At 39.2% G+C, this 22,094-nt stretch overlaps 1 protein-coding gene across 3 annotated transcripts in view; it reads left to right on the forward strand.

Annotated features, from left to right (window-relative positions):
- Positions 1–22,094, forward strand: part of LOC119727016 (citron Rho-interacting kinase-like) — a 46,748-nt gene that overhangs the window by 5,569 nt on the left and 19,085 nt on the right. For 2 of the 3 annotated variants that reach the window (XM_038198897.1, XM_038198898.1), the window contains exons 6-26: positions 602–802; positions 965–1,118; positions 2,660–2,846; positions 4,192–4,333; positions 5,393–5,503; positions 6,587–6,714; positions 7,947–8,109; positions 8,716–8,769; positions 9,009–9,203; positions 10,938–11,054; positions 11,649–11,744; positions 12,843–12,953; positions 13,436–13,539; positions 14,234–14,387; positions 14,989–15,186; positions 15,828–16,070; positions 16,749–16,942; positions 18,520–18,655; positions 19,034–19,138; positions 19,803–19,943; positions 21,031–21,195. In XM_038198897.1, coding sequence (XP_038054825.1) covers positions 602–802; positions 965–1,118; positions 2,660–2,846; positions 4,192–4,333; positions 5,393–5,503; positions 6,587–6,714; positions 7,947–8,109; positions 8,716–8,769; positions 9,009–9,203; positions 10,938–11,054; positions 11,649–11,744; positions 12,843–12,953; positions 13,436–13,539; positions 14,234–14,387; positions 14,989–15,186; positions 15,828–16,070; positions 16,749–16,942; positions 18,520–18,655; positions 19,034–19,138; positions 19,803–19,943; positions 21,031–21,195 — 3,099 coding nt within the window. The remainder of the gene's footprint in view (positions 1–601; positions 803–964; positions 1,119–2,659; positions 2,847–4,191; positions 4,334–5,392; positions 5,504–6,586; positions 6,715–7,946; positions 8,110–8,715; positions 8,770–9,008; positions 9,204–10,937; positions 11,055–11,648; positions 11,745–12,842; positions 12,954–13,435; positions 13,540–14,233; positions 14,388–14,988; positions 15,187–15,827; positions 16,071–16,748; positions 16,943–18,519; positions 18,656–19,033; positions 19,139–19,802; positions 19,944–21,030; positions 21,196–22,094) is intronic. The other variant, XM_038198899.1, reaches the window with a different exon arrangement.

Below are 22,094 nucleotides of genomic sequence, written 5' to 3' on the forward strand. Positions count from 1 at the left end.
GGGCTTAGTGAATCGGTCAACATATCATAGGGCGGGCCTTAGTGAATCGGTCAAAAGATCCTGGGGCGGGACTTAAGTTATTCAGTCAACATATAATAGGACGGTGCTTAGTGAATCGGTCAACATATCAAAGGGCGGGCCTTAGTGAATCGGTCAAAAGATCCTAGGGGGGGGGGACTTAGTTATTCAGTCAAAATATCATAGGGCGGGGCTTAGTGAATCGGTCAAAAGATCATCGGGCAGGGTTTAGTGTATCGGTCAAAAGATCATAGGGCGGGGCTTAGTGAATCGGTCAACATATCATAGGGCGGGCCTTAGTGAATCGGTCAAAAGTTCCTGGGGGGGACTTAGTTATTCAGTCAAAATATCATAGGGCGGGGCTTAGTGAATCGGTCAAAAGATCATCGGGCAGGGTCTAGTGTATCGGTCAAAAGATCATAGGGCGGGGCCTAGTGAATCAATTTGTCAATTAAAACCAACATTTAAAAGGAATGACTCGGTGTTAAAAAAAGTAATCCTACTTTATTTTTGGGTGGATCTAATATAGTTCATACACAACATTCACTGTCATATAATATGTCATTATTGTTTATTTGTATAGGTCTGTGCCAAGATGCCAGTAGGTACGCCTGACTATGTTGCCCCTGAGGTGTTGATGAGTATGAACAGTAAGGAAGGGACGTACGGCCTGGAATGTGATTGGTGGTCCTTGGGCATTGTAGCCTATGAAATGCTGTTTGGAAAAACACCATTCACTGAAGATTCAATAGTTGTCACCTACAGCAACATCATGGACTTTAAGGTAAGTCTTTTTCAGAAAGGCTAATTCGATTCTAAATCAGCAGTTTTGACATGCCTGTTTGTGCATTAAAAATTATTGCTTTCTTTGCTTTTAATAAATGAGCGTTTGTAAGCATTTGGTACACGCAAGCCTTTATTTGTAAACTTCTCATGATCATTGCAGAACAAGTTGAAGTTTCCCTCGGTACCTGAAGTCAGCCATCACGCTAAGAATCTGATGCAGAATCTACTGAGTGACAAGTTGAATAGGCTTGGCTATGAAGGCCTGGGCTGTCATCCATTCTTCAGTAGCATTGAATGGGCAACACTCAGACAAAGTAAGTACTTGAAATCAATCTGACAAACTGACTTGTATTCTTGAAGAGTCAGTGCAAAGTTATGAAATTATTAGTGCTATGCATTTTCGAATAAAATAGTATTTGATTATTCTAAGTTGGACTTGATTGAATACTCAAATTTTGAAATTGCTGATCGAGTTTTATGTGAACCATCCTTAAAGATAAAGTGGACCTTTTGCAGCTATCCAAAAAGTAACCAACCGAATTATAATTAAAAAGCTTACTTGGTTTAAAGATATTAATGGCACTAAACTTCCTGTGAAACTATTTCTTCAGATGTGTTGTCATTTTGAAGAATACAATAAAAGAAGGTAATTTCCAAACATGTGCCAAGTGGCACATTTATGAAATTTCTGTTTGTACATGTAGTTCGTTTGTTATTGGGCGAATCCGTAAATGCATGCAAACATTGACACGACGTACATGGGCTTGCGCGGTGGCCATTATTCGTCGGTTTAGTGTCACTGTGTAACATCATGTAGCTACTATCGGCTAAGTGAGAATCACGTCCAAAATGATGATTTCGGGATCGTGTCACGAGAGGGCACAATTCAAAATATGACTGGGCAACTTTGAACGGAAATCGAGATCCAGAATATTGTTTTTCTCCAAATATACAGCATTCACAGAGCTAAAACTTCATCGCGTTAGTTGTTAAGCATCCATCGTTAGATTTTGAGCACTTTTGTTGCTTGAAAAGAAAAAAAATTCACAAATGACAAATGGTCCATTCTACCCTTAAAGAGGTTGTGGAATGCTGAAAGTCGTTTTGATTTTATATATTTTTTTTTATTGTAGAGTAAACCCATATATATCATAATGACAAAGTCCCATTCTTTTGTAATGTGCGTTTATATGTTTATAAAACTGAAATTCATGGAGTAATTTGTTGGTCGGCGAGCGCATAATTGAAATCAACAGTCGTCGGGTTCTTCGTAAAATGAGAAAAATTGTGACGTAATAAACGGGACTCGTTTATACTACGCTGCATCGGGAGTCCTATTTATTACGTCACGATTTACTATGTGTTGTTTGCTGCCCCCAACAATGACTTTTACACAAATTGCACGTTCGGGTCGAAACAGGACCTGAAAAACAGCTCTCAAAAGTACCTTTTGTACTCATTTCATGACAGACACAATAGTCGTTTTTATTTCATCACACCTTAGGCTACATATATATATAAAATATATCTAGGCTACATATATATATAAAAATGGCGGAAATGTCTTCGAGCATTCCACAACCTCTTTAAAACTGGTATCTGATCAGGATTTCTGGTGCCTGCACTTATCGAAAACTGGCATACAGCTTATTTAAACAATATAAAGAACATAACATATGTCGCTATATGTTTTTGAGGTAGGGGAATGACTTATGTTTGACAGATTTTGCAGAAAAACTTTGAGCTAATTAATATCTTCATTGGAGCTCTCAAGTCATGCATGTAGTGTTAATTTGGATTGGGATCAAGTAGAGGAATAGACCTGTTCTTGTTCTATCTGTGCTACCTATTGTAGGTGTGCCACCCTTTGTACCCACTGTTACCAGTGTCGATGACACATCCAACTTTGATGACTTTGATCCTGAGCCTCTGCGTGTTCATTTCAACTTCAACAAGCCTGGCTTTTCAGGACGGGATTTACCATTCATTGGCTTCACATACACCAAGGAACTGGCTAGCATCACTGCTGTGGAGCACCTCAGGTTAGAAAGCATTACAATCTTGAGCAAAGTCAGGCGAGGAATGTAGTTAACCCTAGCTTGACTAGCTTCATTCGAAAGCAGGATGGTCGGACTGGTCTCTTGTCAACTATTTAGAACCAGAGCTGGCGGCACAGTTGCATCGCTGGTTACCAATAGCCTTGAGCATCATCATGCACAGCAACAGTGTTGCAAAATGTGATATTTCTATACATGTACACATTTAGGGTAACAAAAAAAAAACGCTTTAAATCCACTAGTACACTGCATAGGGATATCACATTACGCAACACATATGCCAACTTCGAGATGAGCTAAAAAAAAAAAAACTATTATATCCAATTTTTGGAAATTTTGTAGAAAACATGTTGGGGTATAATTTTCAACCAAGTTCGTCACAAGGTCACATGATCCACAAGGTCAAAGTAAAGGTCATCATAAATTCAATTACTCCGACAGGAAAAATAATGGTAAATTTTGACTTATCTTGATGTTACCTTTCCAAAGAAACCAAGATTAACAAATTTGTTGAACAGGTTATGGAGATATGTTCATTTGAAAATTGGTGGCCACGCCCATTTTGACCAAAATTGCCAAAAAATTTGGACGATATCGCGAAAATCGTTTGTCCGATGGCGCTGAAACATAAAACTTCAGCTTTTTCAGCCTAAATTACCCCATACACTAAATATGCACAAAATTGAAGGGGGTGGGGTTTAAATGTTCAATTTGTTTGGGTGATTTGACATGGAATGGCCGGCAGGAATAAGTTCTGTCCTATATCAACCACTAGTCGACTAATGATCCTCGCCTGAAGTTGAATGTAATATTAGTACCTCATTCCATAAGCAAATTGAAGCAAGAAGTACGGTTAACCATGTAGTTTCACTGTCTTTGCCAGGCTAGTTGACCATAGAACAATTTAGGGCGATGACCATGAGTCAACTAATGGTTACTTTGTGATGTAACTTTAACGCCTGTGCACTAATAGCAGTGTGCGATTGCCTCCTGTCAAACATTTGTGAAAACATCACAACACATGATGAGTGCAGCTATTTGTAACCAGCGATACATCTGTGGCCATCATAATTCACAGCCGGGAACTAAATTGTGAAGTTTGTGAGGACATTTTTACCAGCATTTCAACGCCTAACATATTAGGCTCAGTCAATTTGTTTTGCAGATGATGTTTCCTCAGTGCAAAAAAGCAACAGTAGAAAGTGGATGTTATCATGCCCGGGTATAGAAACAGCACACATTGTATTCCTGTGAAGTACATGTAGTCATTCACACTAAACTTAGAAGTGTGAAGTGTTGAACAGTTCTTTTCTTGGTGCTGTCATTGTAGAAATACTGCCAACCAGGAATGCGCATCGCCAATGACCAAGAATAATCTGGAACGTCGTCTAGCAGCAAAGACACAAGAACTACAAGATATTCATAGCAAGTATCACAAGACAGAGGGATCCCAGGCTGCCTTGACTAAACAGGTCCGTCAGATCATTCATTTGTGTCCAGTCTCACAGACCATTGCTAATGTTTCATTTAGAAAGGCCACGTATGATCAAGGGTCCATTAAAGTATGTTGTTGAGGCACTCTGACACTTTCCTTTCTTAACAGGATGATCCCCTTTTAACGGTTGAACTCCTATAACATTTTTCATATAAATTTGAGTTATACAAATTTAAAGTTCATACCCCGTGCTTTTCAAAAAATAGACATTTGTTTTTTTCTTGTAACAGATTTTCAGTTTGAATGGTTTGTTTTTCACGAAAAAAAACTGCATTGTTCAGAGTTTGGGGATCTGCAACTCCCTGAAGAAAGGCTTTCATTTTGTGCGCAAATGAGTCTGCCCTGCGATAGCCGAATTATTGTCTGTCAACCAGTAATATGAATTTTGTGAGGAAATACTTCAATAACTAACAAGGGTCTATTTTATTGTTCGATATCTCATTCAAAAATAATACCACTTTATATTGCTAAGAAAAGAGTAATTTGAAGAAAAAAAAACAATTCTATATTTTCGAGGTGAAACTCGAAAATAAAGCAAGGAATGCATCTTTAAGCATTTGAATATATGCATGCTATATTAAAAACTTATTAAAAATCATTTTACACCATGACCTTACTTAGTACATGCATCTGAAAACAAGATGAAACGCTCTTAAAATTTACAAAATCCATACCTAATTCATTTGATATGAATTTTTTCTTGAGAATTTGGTGGATGTTGATATGAATGAGCCTTTTTTTTTTAAATTGATACGTACTTTCCCCTGCTATCCCCAAACCCTGCATGTTCATGTTTAACTGCTTGCCACAACCTGGACATGCATGGATCCGTATTGTTGTTTTAATAGCCTGTCACTGATTTTTCAGAATGTGAACATCATTTGATTGTCATTTTGTGTGCACTCTGTACATGTATCTTGCATGGCGAATCATGGCCATTGGAGGGGTGCACGTATTGTTGTCCACTTGCAAGTTAGCGGGCCTTAATGGATCAGTCAATTCAACCAAACATGTATCTGACTTGTCACGCCTTTAGGTATCAGAGCTTCAGGGAGTTGTCAGAGACAAGACGGTGTCATTGAAAGCAGCACAAGCAGAGAAGATGGCCCTGGAGAAAGATCTGGCCCTGTCTGTGGCAGAGATTGCTGTAAGTTTACATTACATCATCAGATCAAATGAAAACATGAGGAAGAAGCTGTGTGTATATTGTGTTACTTTAAGTGTTTACGTACATGTAGGTAATACAATCTTTCTGCAAGTTTTATGCACACACTGATTTTCCTGGATGTTAATGCAGCGCATAAATAGCACACATCGATGGACACCATGGCCAAGTGCATGTAGCACAAAGACAATCCCAAAGAGAATGAATACATTGCAAATGGCGTCTGATGCTCATGCGAGATGCCATCGGTTTGTGTACATCCAGAATAATATTTGTCATGTGTACTTGGCACCATTTGTGTGTGAACTATTGCATGCAAACTGAATCTGCCCCCGCAGGATGTCTCGCAAGGCGTCATTTACTGTCCAGGGATCCCATAGTGGTACAGGGTGAAAAGGACATTCTTTTACTAAATCTCCCAGTAGCATCCCTGATATTAAAACCCTCCCTGCCTCACAAAGTCAGTTATGCCATCACAGCAGTCAAAGTCAATCAGGTGACAGTTTTAACAGTTAAGAATGTTGTTGTTAAACTGATACAGCCATGTTTTGACTGGAGGTGATTGATATGCCAGCTGTACCTACCAGTTACCCCTTTAGTCTGTTGAAGGAAGTTGAATAGTCACAGTGTTTACTGGAATGTGATCTGACTGTTTTTACTAGTCTGTATGCCAGTGCATGACAGGGGAAGTGGAAGAATTTTTTGACTGTGACTGATCAAACCATAGGGGGGTTAAGCTCATACATGTAGTAGCATCTCTGATAATATGCACAATACATGTACTGGTATGTAAAAATCAATGAACAATACTGTCACTCTTTGTTCGACATTTTCTACAGCCAAAGTAACACACCTTTTGGCAAATGGTGCCCAGTGATAATCGCTTGGGCTGTTTTGTTTGTTTAGGAGCAGCATGTTTTTTTATGGCCTGAAATGCAGATTGCACATTAGAACCCAACATTGCAGAAGATAAATGCAACATAAACATGTGCGTTTGGGTACAATGGAGTATCATTGTCTTTTATGGGAGGAGTAATACATGCATGTTTAATGCAACTTCATCAGAATATGAAGAGGATGTTGGAGATGGAGAGAAGTCAGATCAAAGCATCGGACAGCAAAGCTGTGCAGCTACTGGGTCACATCAGAGAAGCTAACAAGAAAACAACACAGATGAAAGATGAAGAATTCAGGTCAGTGCCATACATGTATGCATTCAAGTAGTTGAAAAGAAGACAAAACAGGAATTAGAGGCGTCAGTGTAAGCTTTATTTCGCCATCTTGTGTCAAGCTAAAACACATGCTAGGGCCTTTTGTTATATTCATATCATTATCAGGCATGCAACTTTTCCTCGGATCAGCTGGTTTCCTTGTTTTTTATTTCACACTTATGCCATTAAAAATTTAAAAAACACTGTACAAAGTCTTGTAAAGATTGGAATTTCCTCGTTTTTTGTTTCTCCCAAGTTGCATGCCTGTATTATGGCTCTTAATGAGAGAATAAATGTGTGCTCGGGAGGTTTTAATCACTCTGTTTAAGACCGCTTGGAGTCTGGGTAATTATCAGCACTTAGACTCCAATTAATACCGACCAAGCACATATTTATTCCCATTCATAAATACCTTTTTGGTAAAAAAATCTAAACTTTTCGGTCAAAAAACCCGATTTTGTTCAACAATTTCACTTCATGTTTTTAATCACCCCTCTTCGAGTATAATGGAGTGTCCAGCTGGCGAGTAAGATGTAAACAACTCCTTTTATGGAGATTGGCTCGCGCGTACTGCGCGATGTCGCGCAGAATGCACCTTGGGGGTTGCGTTGTGAATTTAGGACTACAAAATACTGACTCACTGGTAGTATTGTGCAAGCCTACGTGAGGATTGTGAACGTTTGACCAATTAAACGGTAAAAGGCACTGGATTTTTAGGAGTCCAAATTTTATGTGTCACTGAAAAAGTGTTTAAGACAGCAAGCCACGTTTTTATCGTTTAAGACCGGCCATGTGACGGCCTCTCGACCAATAGGAATGGGTAAACTGTTTAAGGTATTTATGAATAATATTTAGATATAATATTTCCATTATGTGAAATGCATGATGATCTGTAAGCCTACTTGTAAATAATGCAACTATCCGTCTGTGGTTGGCAAATTCAACAAAGCCATCCCAGCAGTCAAAATCAATCTTGTGACTGTAACAGCTTAGTGCTCCCTGCCTATAAAGCAGGACTGGCTGTGACTGTTTATGTTCATGTAACTTAATTTAGCTTTGCCTTGACTGTAGGTGATTGATAAGCCAGCTGTGCCTACCAGTTACCCAGAATCTAGTTTAGCTACGGCTAACAAGTTTTGTAAAAGGTGGACGATGTTACTTCCTAGAATGCATGAATCATGCAGTAAATTACTGTCGGACTGTTTTTATCTCAGAGCTGAGTTGGAGGAACATCAACAAGCCATGTCTCAGCTGGAATTGGATCGCTATATGGCCACACAGAGAGCTAGCAAAATGGAAGGTGATCTCAAGATGACTACTAAGGCATGTGAGGAAGCAAAAGCTAAGGTCATTGAGCTCCAAGCTAAACTGGCCAAGGTAAGGCAGCTATTAAAAATGGCCATTATGCCTAACTCTTCAGGGTATTTTGGCTAGAAAGCCTGCTAAACGCAACAGGCCTAACGAGCTCCAACATGTCAACTATCCCAAGGCCAAGCTGTCTCAGAATCTGAAACTGCCAGATGCAACAGGATCCAACAGTGGCATTGTTCAATAGGACTAGGTCCTTTTGTCTCAAAATTAGCATTCTTTGCATTGGTGTTGCTTGCCCATTGCACCAAGGTACCACAGAGTTTTACACCTGTTACAACAATTTGGTAAAATGGTCTCCCAAAGAGGTTTCTTAGTATCCATCTTAATATTTAACCTGTTGCCACTCTACAAAGATACAATGTACGGTTAAATGCTTTTGACCATTTGTCTGATGGTGATTTATTGTGTAAAATTGTGATCAGTGGTGCTGCAGTTCAGTCACTGAAAAAAAGTTTGCCCAAGTTAAAATGTAGTTCATATCAATGTTACACGGATGTATGTATATCTATTATAGTACCTTTCATAGGTACTTTATGTAATTAACCAAAAAAGAGAGAGGTGATTTTGGATCATTAATAAGTGAATGATTTATGTTGTTTTGATATTTAATAGAGCAAGGAGGCATCAAGACAACAAGTCAAAGAGTTGCAGGCCAAGCTGGATGAGGTAAAGACTCAAACTTATTTCTTTCAATATTGGTTATACATGGTTTTGATTAAATGTTGTATTGTGTTGCTAACGTTTGCCATTATTGGTGGGAATCAGCCCGTCCTACTTGTGCAAACATTTCAAGCATTGGCAATCGTTAGCATTGTTTACGTAAGTGGAGCATCACCCCGGGATTTTGGGACCGCGCATGTAATAGTTTACATTATAATTTTTTGGTTTTGTCCTTGTGATGGCAGATTTCCACTGCCAGTAGCAATGAAACAACCGAGTTACGCAAGAAGCTATCTAAGGCAGTAGAGTCCAGTAAGGAAGCCACAGAACTCATGGTCAATCTACGACAAGAGAAGAATCGTCTTCAAGATGATCGTAGGCGGAGTAGGATGCAGAGAGAATGCTGCCAAGACATGAGGAATAAGATGCAAGAGGCGCTGGTAGGTTATTGTAGACATACATAATATGTGATATGTTTTGCCTTGGGACGTAAGCTATCACTAGTGGCTGATTTACACAGGAGCATGGTATTATAAGAAAGCGGAAAGGGATGTATCGTGTGATATAAACATGCTATAAGACATAAGAAAACTTTATTAACCCTAACTCCCTAGGAGGTGTGCAAAATTATATTGAAATTGGAGGATTCAGGACTGTTAGGGTTCTCCAGATGAAGAAATTACAATGCTCGCAAAGCTTATAAAAAGGGAAGTACACTGAATACAAAATAGTCCTACATTAGTTAAAATTTACAGAAACCAGATAAAAACATTGCACGTGAAGGAGAAGCCTGTACCTGTCACCCAGTGTCTAGTCATCAAAAACAAAATTCATCTTTTAAAAATGGCTTTGGAGAATTTAATTCCCATTGGGACAAAAGAGTGAAGATGGCGATTGGTGCGAGCAGCTGGCAGTCTCATTCTTCCACTTCTAGGAATAATATGACCTGCAAGCTCAGCGCACAGTGGCTGGCTTTCGTCGTCCAAAATACGACCAAACATACCAGTCACTCCTCCCGGTACAGAGAGTCCACCGACTGCAAGCACAACCCCGTCATCCTCTCAATTTTCCTCACTAGCTGATCAATCATACCTTTATCCTTTTTCAAAGCATTCCCACCCCATCCCGTCAAACAATAACTCCATACCCCACAGATCACTGAACAATAGAATGAGACAAGAATGGGTAGAAAATGTGACAAGAATGGATAGAAACATGGGTAGAAAATCATTTGGAATTATGTAACTTGATGCAAATTAATGAAAGGTTTACTGAGCGACGTCGTGGCCAAGCTCCATAACGCCATAACCACCCATATGTCGATTGGTCAGAATGCAGATGTATCACATGATACATATTCTGGAAAAAAATCTCTCTGGTTTCTGAACACATTGGTTTATCCTTCAACCTCGTAGTTTGTAGCCGCGCAGTGTAAACATTCCAATTTTTTGGGTAAACTTTGGAACGTGTTATCTTGCACAGTGTGTAGGCCCTATCTGCTTGTATGTGATATTTGTTGAAATATAACTGTTGTGTATTGAGACAAAAAAGTCAGTCAGAAAAGTTTATCCATTATTTTATGTGAAGTGGTGTTTTGTCTGCCAGATGGGTGCAAAAGGCACCCTAGGCAAAGCTGTGGGTGCTTTTTGCCCCCGAGGATGTACAACACCCATGCGCTATATCACAACGTACAATTGTTTTGTTATACCATGACATTAATTTTTTTATAACATTTGGGAGTATTTTAACCACTTCACGACAGTACTTGGGGCCGAAAAACACCATTTTTGAAAAACCCAAAATATATCAGCCAAATTTTAAAATCACGTCAAACACCCAAAATACCGACTCTTGAGAGTCATTTGTACAATATTTGTACGATACTACTCATCGTTAAGTCATATTTTGCAACACTGCGAGGCCAAGTTCAAGTTCAACACACGGTGTGTACAAAAACGTCCACAGCCGGAGACTAGGGAAAGCTTGACGATTTAACTTGTCTCCTGCCCTTGCGAATACACATTGCCAGATCGTGTTTACACGTCCTCAGGCGTTAACTGGTTGAGAAGTAATAAAATGATTATCATGATTATTGAACAAATTTAAGTATAAATCGAGAAATACTATTGTGATTGATGACACATGTTCCTATTTCCTACATATATTGGTTGCAGGATTGTCAGACTTCCTTAGAGCATCGTCTTCATACTGTAGAGCAACGTGAAACTAGACTGATAGAGGAAGTACAGGCAAAGCATGGACTACATCAAGATCTGACCAAACAGATTATTGTAAGTATACAACTGATTATGTTGTAAAGGAACAGCTGAACACACACCAACAAAATCTTGTACATTTGGACATTAGCGTTGCATGTTATTCTTCTACAACTAATTATCCGCTTGCATGTTGGGTTTAAACAATAAGATTCAAGTTCAGATTCAGATTCAGATTCCAGTAAGTTAACAGTAGGCCTAGTTTTGATTATAAGAAGCCCAGACTAACGCAATTAATTTCCTATACTCCAAGGCAGTTTCTTCCAAGAAGACATATGGAAAATTTATCTTATATATGAAATATTGTGTCTACAAACCTCAATGAACCTTTTTTCAATCCAATTCAATCAACATTTATTTCCATAATCCCACAACTTTTATTAAACAATGTAACAAAGTGAAGTAATAAATAATATTATTAAGATTATACATGTAGATAGATGAGAAAGAAAGAACAATAAATCATTGGAAATTATGGAGGTATCTTCGGAAGCCGGGGGCTTATATGGAAATTAAGTTTTTGTTAATGCGTTTTTTGGCTTAACATTCTGTGGCTGGCAAAAAGTGATACTTTTTTACTGTAATATGTAAACATTGTTGTATTTGCAGGAGTTGGAAGAAAAGTATGAGGCAGCGTATGGGGAAAGGAAACGGCTTGAGCGAAGTCTACACAAGAAGGAAGCAGAGATGGAGCAGAGGGTCAAGGTAACTGTGTTGATACAGTGTAGTCTTGGTCTAAAGATGAATATTGTTCTTCTAATGCAGCTGGTTCCTGACGAGTTAGATGAATCAAATCCAGTCAAAGAAATATTGGCTAACATGTCTAGTTTGAGATTTTTCATTTGAGATATTATTAAATTGTCATTCAACTATAAGGATAGTGTCAAAACATTTCAACACATGTGGTATACAATAGATGTCAATTAAAATTTCTGAAGAAAAATTGTTGACAATTTTACCAAAAGTTGAGTAAAAGGCGTCAATATTTTTGTCTGATTATATCTCAATTAAAAGATCTTGTAAAGATTATAGCTCTCATATTGCATCCACAATATGTTATGTTGATAGTCATGTTACGATTTTGTTTTAAAAAGGCAAATCTGTACGGTAAAGGTCGTACAATGGTCACATGACTGAAATATTGATGCGCGATCATCTTACACGCTCTTTATAGTTGTTGCTGAAGCCCCAGCGTTTTGAACTGTGCATATACGGGTAGTTCGGGAATCGGGTAACCGATATAAAAAAGCATGTAAAAGAAATCCAAACCCCAAATTCAAATCTTGGAAGTTGCTGTCCAGATTGTGCATAAACATCTGCACAATAACAATACCACATCATTGCGTCAATACAGTAAAAAACAGAAGTGTGTACAAAACACAAGTGTGTACAGTAAGGTCTTTAGCTTTACCGTGTAAATTGCATTTTCGCAAGCGTCATAAACGAGAATCTGTTTTGTTTTTCCATGAAGCCTGGTTTTCATTTTGAAAATTCCCTATTTAAATGACATTCAAAACCTTTCTTTTTCATTGTCTGAGAAGTTACTAAGTAATATGTGAAATTAATTACGGGTACTTGATTCCATAGTCTGGAACCGGTTCCTGACATCAGCGATTGGGTACTCGGGTACCCAGTTCTGATGCACAGCCCTACCAGCTTTTCACATTCATTATGGCGCGACCGACCCTAAACCAGCCTTCTGCCCATTTTTCACTGTAATTATTAGGCCTCACATAAAGTAATGGTTTGTGTAGACTACCGGGGGATAATCTGACATGACGTTATCGACTTCTCATATGACAGGATCTGCAGCAGCAACTAGCCATAGCTAAGAGGGAGCAACATCATGTAGTGGAGAGACGAGTAGCCGGTGCCTCACAGGAACACCAGGTTAAGATACAGGAACAAGAAGCAGTGAGTACCAGCCAAAAATATGCAAATATATACACTGATTGCCAGTCTTCAAAGTGCTCATACCTAAGGGCACTGGAGGACGTTAGTCTCTATCACAAATTGTTTTGGTGAAGGAAACACAAGTCTAGTCTAGTCCATCACAAGCTCATCAAAAATCCTTCATGTCAAGTCACAAGCTCTTCAAATGAGTTATGACAAAGAATTACATTGTTAGTCATACCCTGTTATTTGTGACTGGGCTTGTAAAAGGACTTGTGATTCTTCCAGACTTGTGATACACCTGACCACATCACTGTAGCACATGACAGTGCAAAGCATTTTTTGGGAGCTAACTTGCAATGATCAATGAATGTCCATTCCGTCCGTACTGACATACCTACATGTGCTGACCCAAAGTCACTGGTTAAACGTACTGTAAGTTCCTCACTTGAATCTATCACTAAAATGGAACAAACACTGACTATTATGTTGTTATCCAACAGACTATTACAATGCTACAAAGCAAAGTCGATGTGCTGGAGAGACAGATTGAAGAAATGATGGAAACAAAGAACGACAAACTGCAACAGGAAAGGAAGGAACTCAAGTAAGCTTATTCAGTTTTTCTCTCCTGACAATTTTCATTTGAAATCAAGAAATTGACTAGAGCGAGGTTTGAACCTGCAACCTCCGGATTACCGTTCCGGTGCTTGAATTTGTAATAAAAAGCCGTAACCTCGCTGAGGGATGTCCGTTTGCTATTTCCTATGTCTGTATCGTAACTTTGGGCGTGATCCCGGCTGCATGGCATACATATATGAGCTTATGGCTTCTAACTAGCGCCCCTTGATCAAAGATATTGACAAATTGGGGAACAGCCAACATAGGGCTGGAAAGCTGAGTTGGTAGAGCACCGGAACGGCAATCTGGAGGTCGCACATTCAAACCCTGCTCCAATCAATTTTTTCGTTCAACCTTTCAAAAATTGTTATAATTCACCTAGTCAGTTTCCGTTTGTGGTTCAGTTGAGATGTTCATTTTGGATGTTTTGGACATTGCTGTTGTCAACCCTCTGAAAATATGCTATAACATTGGGTTGCTTTTTCAACCAAATGGCACAAAAACAAATGCCTGAAGTATTGTTGGGCCGCAAATACTTCAAAATCTGTTAAGGTAAATATTCCATGACTGATCGTGGGTGTATTTTGTTTGTTTGAAGTCTCATTCAAAAGTGAATATGTGAACATGTGAATGCTGGGGGTTTTCATTTTTAAACTACACTTTGCCTTGTATTCTTGTAGACGTGCTGGGGAGGAGAGAGTCGCTGATCTCAAACAGGAGAAATACTACCTTGAGACACAACTCGGCAAAGTGGAATGTGAGCTGAAACAAGCGAATATCAGCCAGGCAAGCCTCAAGAAAAGGATTAGTGAGTTACAAGGACAACTTGACCAGGTAGGTAAACTCTGGCTTATGAAATCTGAAACAAGCCAATATGTGACCTGTTCTGTCAAAATCAGACTTTTCTGGGCATAAGGTCAAAATGAGATTTTTGCTTTTTTATTAAAATATGTACTTTTTCCTTTTAATTTAAGTGGTTGAATTTTTAAAACCGGTCATTCCTGGGCAAAGTTAAGCTATTTTGAAGTTCATCGTGTCAAAAAATAGAAAACGGAGAAAATGGCAGTTTAAGTTTGGGGTCTATTTTAAGACTTGTTTCAAGTGACATATCTTTAACTGATATATACCTTAACGAATCATCAAAAATACTATACTTAGAGTTCAAATTAGGGTTTCAAACTTTTATATTATATTTTAGACGTGTTTAGGATTACAAATATGCAAAAATTAGGAAATCGAAAAATATCACCACCACAGCGTTTTTGGCCCTATCTCAATTTCAACCTCTGCCCAGAAGCATCTGCTTTTGACAGAACAGGTCACATATCAGCCAGATAAGCCTCATAAAAAGGATTAGTGAGTTACATGCACAAGTACAACTTGATCATGCTGGTACATGTAGACTTAGGTTTTTATGGTGATATTTCTTCCTCAGAATGCAAGATATCAGGAGCAAGAGATGCAGGAGTTACGTCAGCAGCTGAGAGATGCTCACGCCATCACCAGGGATGCTAACCAGAACATACAACAACTAGAGGATTCTAAGGCCGTCCTACAAGACAAAGCTAGCAAGCTGCAGGGAAAACTGGATGCATACAAGCAAAAGGCAGAACAACAGCTACATCAGATACAGGTACTAACAAGCCCAGATAGAGTTGTAGAATATTGGCAAACAGCAGGAAAACAGAGAAAAAATGAGGTTATTCATTGCAATTTAAGTTCTGGGGGGACTTAAACCCATGACCGGGGGGCTGTGGTGCAATGGTTACGGTATCCAGGGTATTTTGGCTAGAAACCCTGCCAAACGCAGCAACATGCAACACTTGTCTAAGTGACAAGCCTGCCCAGTGCAGCAAGATCCATCAGGCAACACTCTCAAGGCCAACCTGCCTCAGAGTCTGCGGTCACCGAATGCAGCAGGATACAACTGTGGCATAGTCAATGGGACTAGCTCTCATTGTCTGAGAAGCGGCTGTTTATGCACTGGTGTTGGTAGCTAAATGCATCAAAGTGCACCAGACTTTTCCACCTGATGCACTGTGTTGCGTCTGGCAGGGTTAGGGTTAAAGAACCCAGTAACACTTATTGCTAAGAGAAGGGGTATGCCCCGGTGTTTCTGGCAGTGGCTGTATGCCTTTTATAAAGGTGCTACATATTGGGTCTCATATTTCTCATAAACTTCATTTACCCGTCATTGACCGGTGACTAGTGTAGATAAAGTTCATCATGAATTTGTTTACCTCAGCGTAGTTTATTGTTCACTTTCCAAATCAGACGGAGAAGCAAGAGATTGAAGACAAGTTTGAGACGCTGAAGACAAGCTGTTCAGTGATCACAGAGCTTGAGGAGCAGCTAACAGAGACATCAGAACGTTGCCAGGAACTCATGCTACAGAACAGTGAGATGGAGACAGAGACCGAAGGACTGAGAGAGGAGAAAGAGAGACTGGAGATGGCCAACGAGCAGATAGATGAGGAACTGAGGGAGAAGAGAAGGACATGTGCCAATCAGGAACTGGTAAGGAATAATGTCATCAACATGCAACTTGTATTTCACTTTTATGAGGTAAAGGGCATATCACAATTCTATGTTCAGAGTCCTAAACAGGTTAGAACCCATGCACCCTAGCCACCCCAACTCCATCAAAATCCATAACCCTATTTTGGTGGATTTTGGGGGACTTGGTCCAGAATGCCTGGCGAGACTAAATATTGATGGAGTATGATGGACTTGGGCTGAGTGATTTTACCTAGCTTCTTGTACTGCTATTGTGATTAAAGCCATGTGTAGCAAGTCCATGACCAGTGCATCAGTGGTGGATTCCATTATGCCATTATGTACAGTTTTGTATTGGAAGCCCAGTGATTGATGGATTTGATGGACTTGGTCCAGTTCCTATTAAATGACGCTAGGGAGCTAGGGTTGATTTATTAAAACCCTAACAGAACTCAACCCATCAAACCCCAACGGCATGTTTTGTCTGTCAGGATAGGTACAGTACCCCTAAGCTGACAGTCTTTTACATTGGGTTGGCACACCTCCAGAATCAAAGTCAGAAATGTGTGTGTGCAGTTTCCCATATGGTGTTGGAGTTTGCCAGGATGGGTATGGTTCCTGGTAAATCATGTTAGGCAGTTTTTTCCTTATTCTTTTGACATGTTTTCCTTCAATTTTGTCCTTGATGACCATCACCAGACCATCTCCATGCTGAAGTCGTCTTGTGTGATGCTGGAGGAACAGATTGTAGACATGGAAGCATTGAGCGCTAAGATGGAAGAAAAGGAGACGACACTCAGACAAGAGCGAGACAGTCTCAATGAGGAACTGAGCCAGAAGATGATGGAGCTACAGAAAGCTGGACAAGCATTGGAGACCGAGAAACAGGCTAGGTAGAAATACTACATTAGCATTGATAACAAATAATTGCTTGTACTTTACTTGTGAAGTATTATCAGATAATATCATAATATTACTGTTGACTGGACTTTAACCGATATCTCTTCTGAAAGTTCTGCTGTCTGTGTTACTTTCAAGGTTTATCCCGAAAATAGATTTGTTGTTTGACTTGCTATTCTTCTAGCAATACAAAAGTTATTCACTTTTGAATGAGACATCTAACCAAAACATTGGCCCCACTTTCAGTTATAGAATATTCATGAGTTGGCCATAGTGGGGGAGTGTGGCCTAGTGGTTAGGGTTTGTGACTCATGATCAGAGGGTCAGGGGTTCGAATCCAGCTGCTGGTCATATGTTGTGTCCTTGGGCAAGCCACTTCATCCCCACTTGCTTCTCTCCACCCGGGAGTATAAATGGGTACCGGCATTAGCTGGGGAGTAACCTGCGATGGACTAGCATCCCATCCAGGGGGAATAGAAATATTCTCAGTCGTTCCATGCTACTGAAACCGGAGATGGTCTGATGGGCGACATTTTTTTTACGAGTAGGCCATATTAGATTGAAAGCTAAACTGTTCAATTTTGGAACTTGCAAGTAGAAATACCTGTCTGCTCTGATGAATAAATTTGTGATAACAAAAATGAATACCCTACTGTTTTAACCACACTTAAAAAAAAATAATTAAAAGTGAGGCTTGGATCGCACTCCAATCATAAAATAGTCTGGCACCATCCCATTCAACAGTTCACAATTTATAAAACATTCAGGGAACATGATCGGAAATGGCTTCCCCCGGGAATAAGGTCTATTACTTTAAATATTGAATTACTTGCGGCAGTACAGTAACTCAGTTTTTGCTTCTAAGACTGGTTCCCATGCCCCATCTGAATCAATAATGGACGTACTGTGAACCAGTCTCCAGAAGGGCGGATCTGTTTATGCACAAAAGCAACTCAAAATTTTTTTGCAAGGGTTGCAGATGCTGAAAATAGCAAAAAAAGTACTTTTTCATTGAAATGAAACATAAAACAAGTTCTATTTTCGTTAAGGGGAAGAAAAATCAAATTTTGTCAAAAGCACATAAATCTTTCATGTAAGAAGACAGTAAATCTTTAATTGTCCATCCTCTATTAGGTTTTTTCAAATCTTGAATTTCTTAAAATAAAATTGGCCAGTTTTTTTGTCAGTGAAGTAGATCAATACCTGAAAGCTGCTTAATCTAAGAAGCACTAGTGAACAGGTGCTTGTGGGTTCGAGTCCCACCCAGTTTGTATCACGCAATCTCTGGGATGGTGTCATATGAAAATCGGACTTGTGTGAAAATCGGACTCTTTTTCCCTTTTATTGGGTAAACCCTCTCATGTGACTGGTCCCTCTCCTAGTTATCTATGCATGAGCATGCGCAATACCACCAATGAGTCCGTATTTCATAAAACCTAAATTCATGCTACAAAGGCACTGGTTACATGGTTCTTGTGATATTACGTCAGTGTAGGGCAGAAAAACCCAATGCTGAATTAATGACAAGCTGTGTCCCAACAAACTGAGTCTTCTTCTTGTGTTATTGCAGGGAGTGGTCTGAGCAGAAGGTGAAGGAGGCTAACAATACCTTGCAAGAAAAAGAGAGAACTCACAAGGCACAGATTGAGATGTGGCAAGCACACGTAGAGGAACACAAGCAGAAAGCTGCCAAGATGGCTCAAAGTGTAAGTATTAGGGCCAAATTGTACGTAGCATGAACGATTTGTGACATCACTTCAAATTTGTGTGCTGCAAATTAATGAGAATTGAACATATAACAACACAGGCGAGCATGCGTCAGTCAGCCTTTGTGAATGGCTCAACGTATAAACATTTAAACGGTTCTTAAAACATTTGCTAAACGTTTACAAAATGAAACGCAAAGTCACATACTTAAAATCGGCACAAACATAGATTTCACACGTAAAGATTATGGTGGAATTTAATACAGAACAAATTTTTTTAATGAATTTTTTTCCCCATTTGACCTGTTTTTGTGTTCTCAGAAAATATCAATCAGATTAGTCATTTGATAAATTGAACTGCTTCCTCTTTGTATGTAGATGAATGAACTTGAAAAGCAACATGCTGTACTTGAGGTTAATCTCAAGGAAGTTGAGAAAGCATGCAGTCAGGAAAAGGATGACAACAAACAACTTGAGAAAGAGGTAACTACATCAGGATAACATGAAAACCTGAAGTCTAATGAAGAATAGGATAGAAAAAAACGTTTATACAATTTACCTTTCTTTAGATTTAAAATGGATACCAATGGTTTGTATTTTTGACTACTGTATGGATTATGATAAAACATGCTACTTTTTCAGATCAACCAATTTCTTGGTTTCAATTTCCCCACGTATGGGCCTTTAAATATAAAAAAAACTGCAAACAGATTTGACAAGCGAGGAATTTGGCTGGCTAGTGAAAAAAAGGTTGAAGGTTGAACCCTGCTGTAAGTCTATCCTTTATTCTTTAATAACAGTGGTCGTGAAAATCATAGCTGTCGTGAAAAAAGGGCTTTTGCAGACAGGTATCTAAAACAACAAAGTAAGGGGAGCTATTAGAAAGCTCAAAAAAGGTTTTACTTAAAGGGATCTGATTAAAAAGAAATGACTTTTGCAATTTGTACAAACATTTTTATATAAGTTGTACTTCAGCTGGATAGTTTGAAAAGGCAACGTTCCTCCCTCAGAAAAAAAACGTAGAATTTCCCCATGGCTGGTAACTTACATTACAAGAAAATATATTATGTTCACGTGAAGCACTGGAATTCTTTAAAACCTGTATGGCTGTAGCTAACCAATAAATGCTATGACTTGTTTGCCCCAGGTATCTGAGCTTACAGGACAGTTGCAGAAGAATAAGACGACCACATTCAAGTTGACTCAGAGTCTAGAGCAAGCTATAGAGAGAGGTGAACAGTTGAAAGCTGAGGGGCAAGACCTGGAGAATCAGATGGAAACCATGCAGGTATTGTACAATTAACCTATCGCCGTTTGCGAGTTAGCCACGCCCCTTAGACAACTCTATGGAGGTTTTGTACACTAAGTTTGGTTTGTCTCAGATTTTGCGCGTTCCACGTCCATTTGTATATCATGTAATTGGACAATATTTCACAAGCTGCGTTGACGCGATTCAAACACGATTCTACTGCAATATTTCAATCATTTGATGTGTTTTGACAAAACCAGACACTTCTAGGCAGAGCTTGAAATGGAGATACAACCAAAAAGAAAGAGAAAAAAAAACTCCTTGTTTCAAATATATTTTTTTATAACCGTAATTATGTGTAAAATTTAGTTGAAATGTTTTGCCTCTAAAGATGATTTTTGGATGATTTTTAGAGTTGTATGTTTCAGTTCAAGAAATACATAACCGTTCTAGAAAGCACTCAGAGAGCGCAAACCTCAGCCAAGGCTTAAGGCAAGAAAAACCAAAATACTTCTGCATCCGATTACATGGTATTTGAAAATAGAGTAGGTAAGTTTTTGTATTTTTTGGAGCAAATTTTTTTTGTGTTGATCATATGTAGGTATCCGCGTGTAGTCAAGGGTAGAAGGTAGCAGGCCTAATTGATGGTTTTTTCTTTTTCTTCCCCCCCCCCAAAAAAAATGAGGGTCAGGGCTGTCAAAATAGGGTAGGTAGGGTAACCGGAAGCAGAACTATTTTTTTGGGGCCTTAACAATTCCCCGCCATATTGTAAGCACACCCAAAAGAAATACTCGCAAAAATGGTATAGAATCCTTAAAAACCATCCTGGATCCAGACCCAGATCTGGATCACCTCCAAAATCTAATCGATTTGTACTTGTACCAGGGAACATCCCTAAAAAAATTTCATGCAAATCTGTCTACAACTTGTTGAGTTATTTTCTTAACAGACAAACCAACCAACCATAACCTCCTTGGCGGAGGTAATAAGGATGTGACGTTTACATGTGAAATGTTGAAATGAAAAAGTTCTAAATCATCTTACTACTAGACCACCGAGCTTGCCGAATGAAATATCATGTTTAACTTGCTGTATTAATAACTGCTCTTTGATCTAATATATACAGGTGCAGCATACCCATGAGAAGGTGAAACTAGAAGGTACTCTAGCCCAGCAGACCAAGTTGATTGACTTCCTCCAAGCAAAGGTTGAAGCTCCGCCCAAAAAGAAGAAGAAGAGATTGTTTGGCAAATCAACCAAGGACAGCACCATGTCAAGTATTCCTATGCAGGTAAACCATGCTATATAGAAACACGCTTAGCAGTAAAGTGTTGTTATTATATTTGCCTCAAACAGCAAACACTAGAATTAATAAGTTAGCTGTCATGCAGAAATATCAATCGCATTAATGAATGTTTTCATCACGTGTTCAGACAGAATCTTGCTTGTACATTTCTGAAATAATGTTTATCTTGGGAGATAGTGTACAAACATGCAACATGGTGTGAGGGGAAGAAGTGGAAAATCTGTATGACAGTGTGTCTGTTGTAAAGGTTCCACCAGTAACTTCACTTGCCATGGCATCGTTGTTATAGTTGGCAGTCTAGGAGCTTATCTTGAGGTAATACATCCCTGGTCCTACTGACAGGGTAGGCGGCAGTAAAGTGTGTGGTGCGTATGCACATGTTGGTATAGCTACTTTCACATTGATTAATGTAAAATAAAAAAAAAATAAAAAAATCAGAAATATGTAATATAATAGGGCCTAATAATTGGCATTGAAGAACGCTCTTATTAGTAAACTAAATCACAGCGCTTACAGTATTATTATTACTCCTGATCATTGGGCCAATTCCAATTACCATTTCAGCTCCCTGGGGAGTATACAGCTCGATGCCGCCTGTTAGGCGCATGCAAGCTTATCCAATCACAATAACCATCTCTGCCCTCGCAGGTAACCATTTACTCCTGGGTGGAGAGAAGCAATGAGTGACAAAGTGCCTTGCCCAAGGGCACATGCACCATGACCCCGGCTGGACTCGAACCCATAACCCGCAGCTTTACCCGCAGACCACGAATCCAGTGCCCTTAACCACGAGGCCACAGCAAACCAATATCTTTATAAATATCTAGTAATAATTGAATTTGGCCGACTTTTACAGATATTCCCTTCAAGCAGTAAAATTTCCA

The sequence above is a fragment of the Patiria miniata genome, unplaced genomic scaffold, assembly GCF_015706575.1.
Source record: "Patiria miniata isolate m_02_andy unplaced genomic scaffold, ASM1570657v1 HiC_scaffold_2, whole genome shotgun sequence".
NCBI classification, from domain to species: Eukaryota; Metazoa; Echinodermata; class Asteroidea; order Valvatida; family Asterinidae; genus Patiria; species Patiria miniata.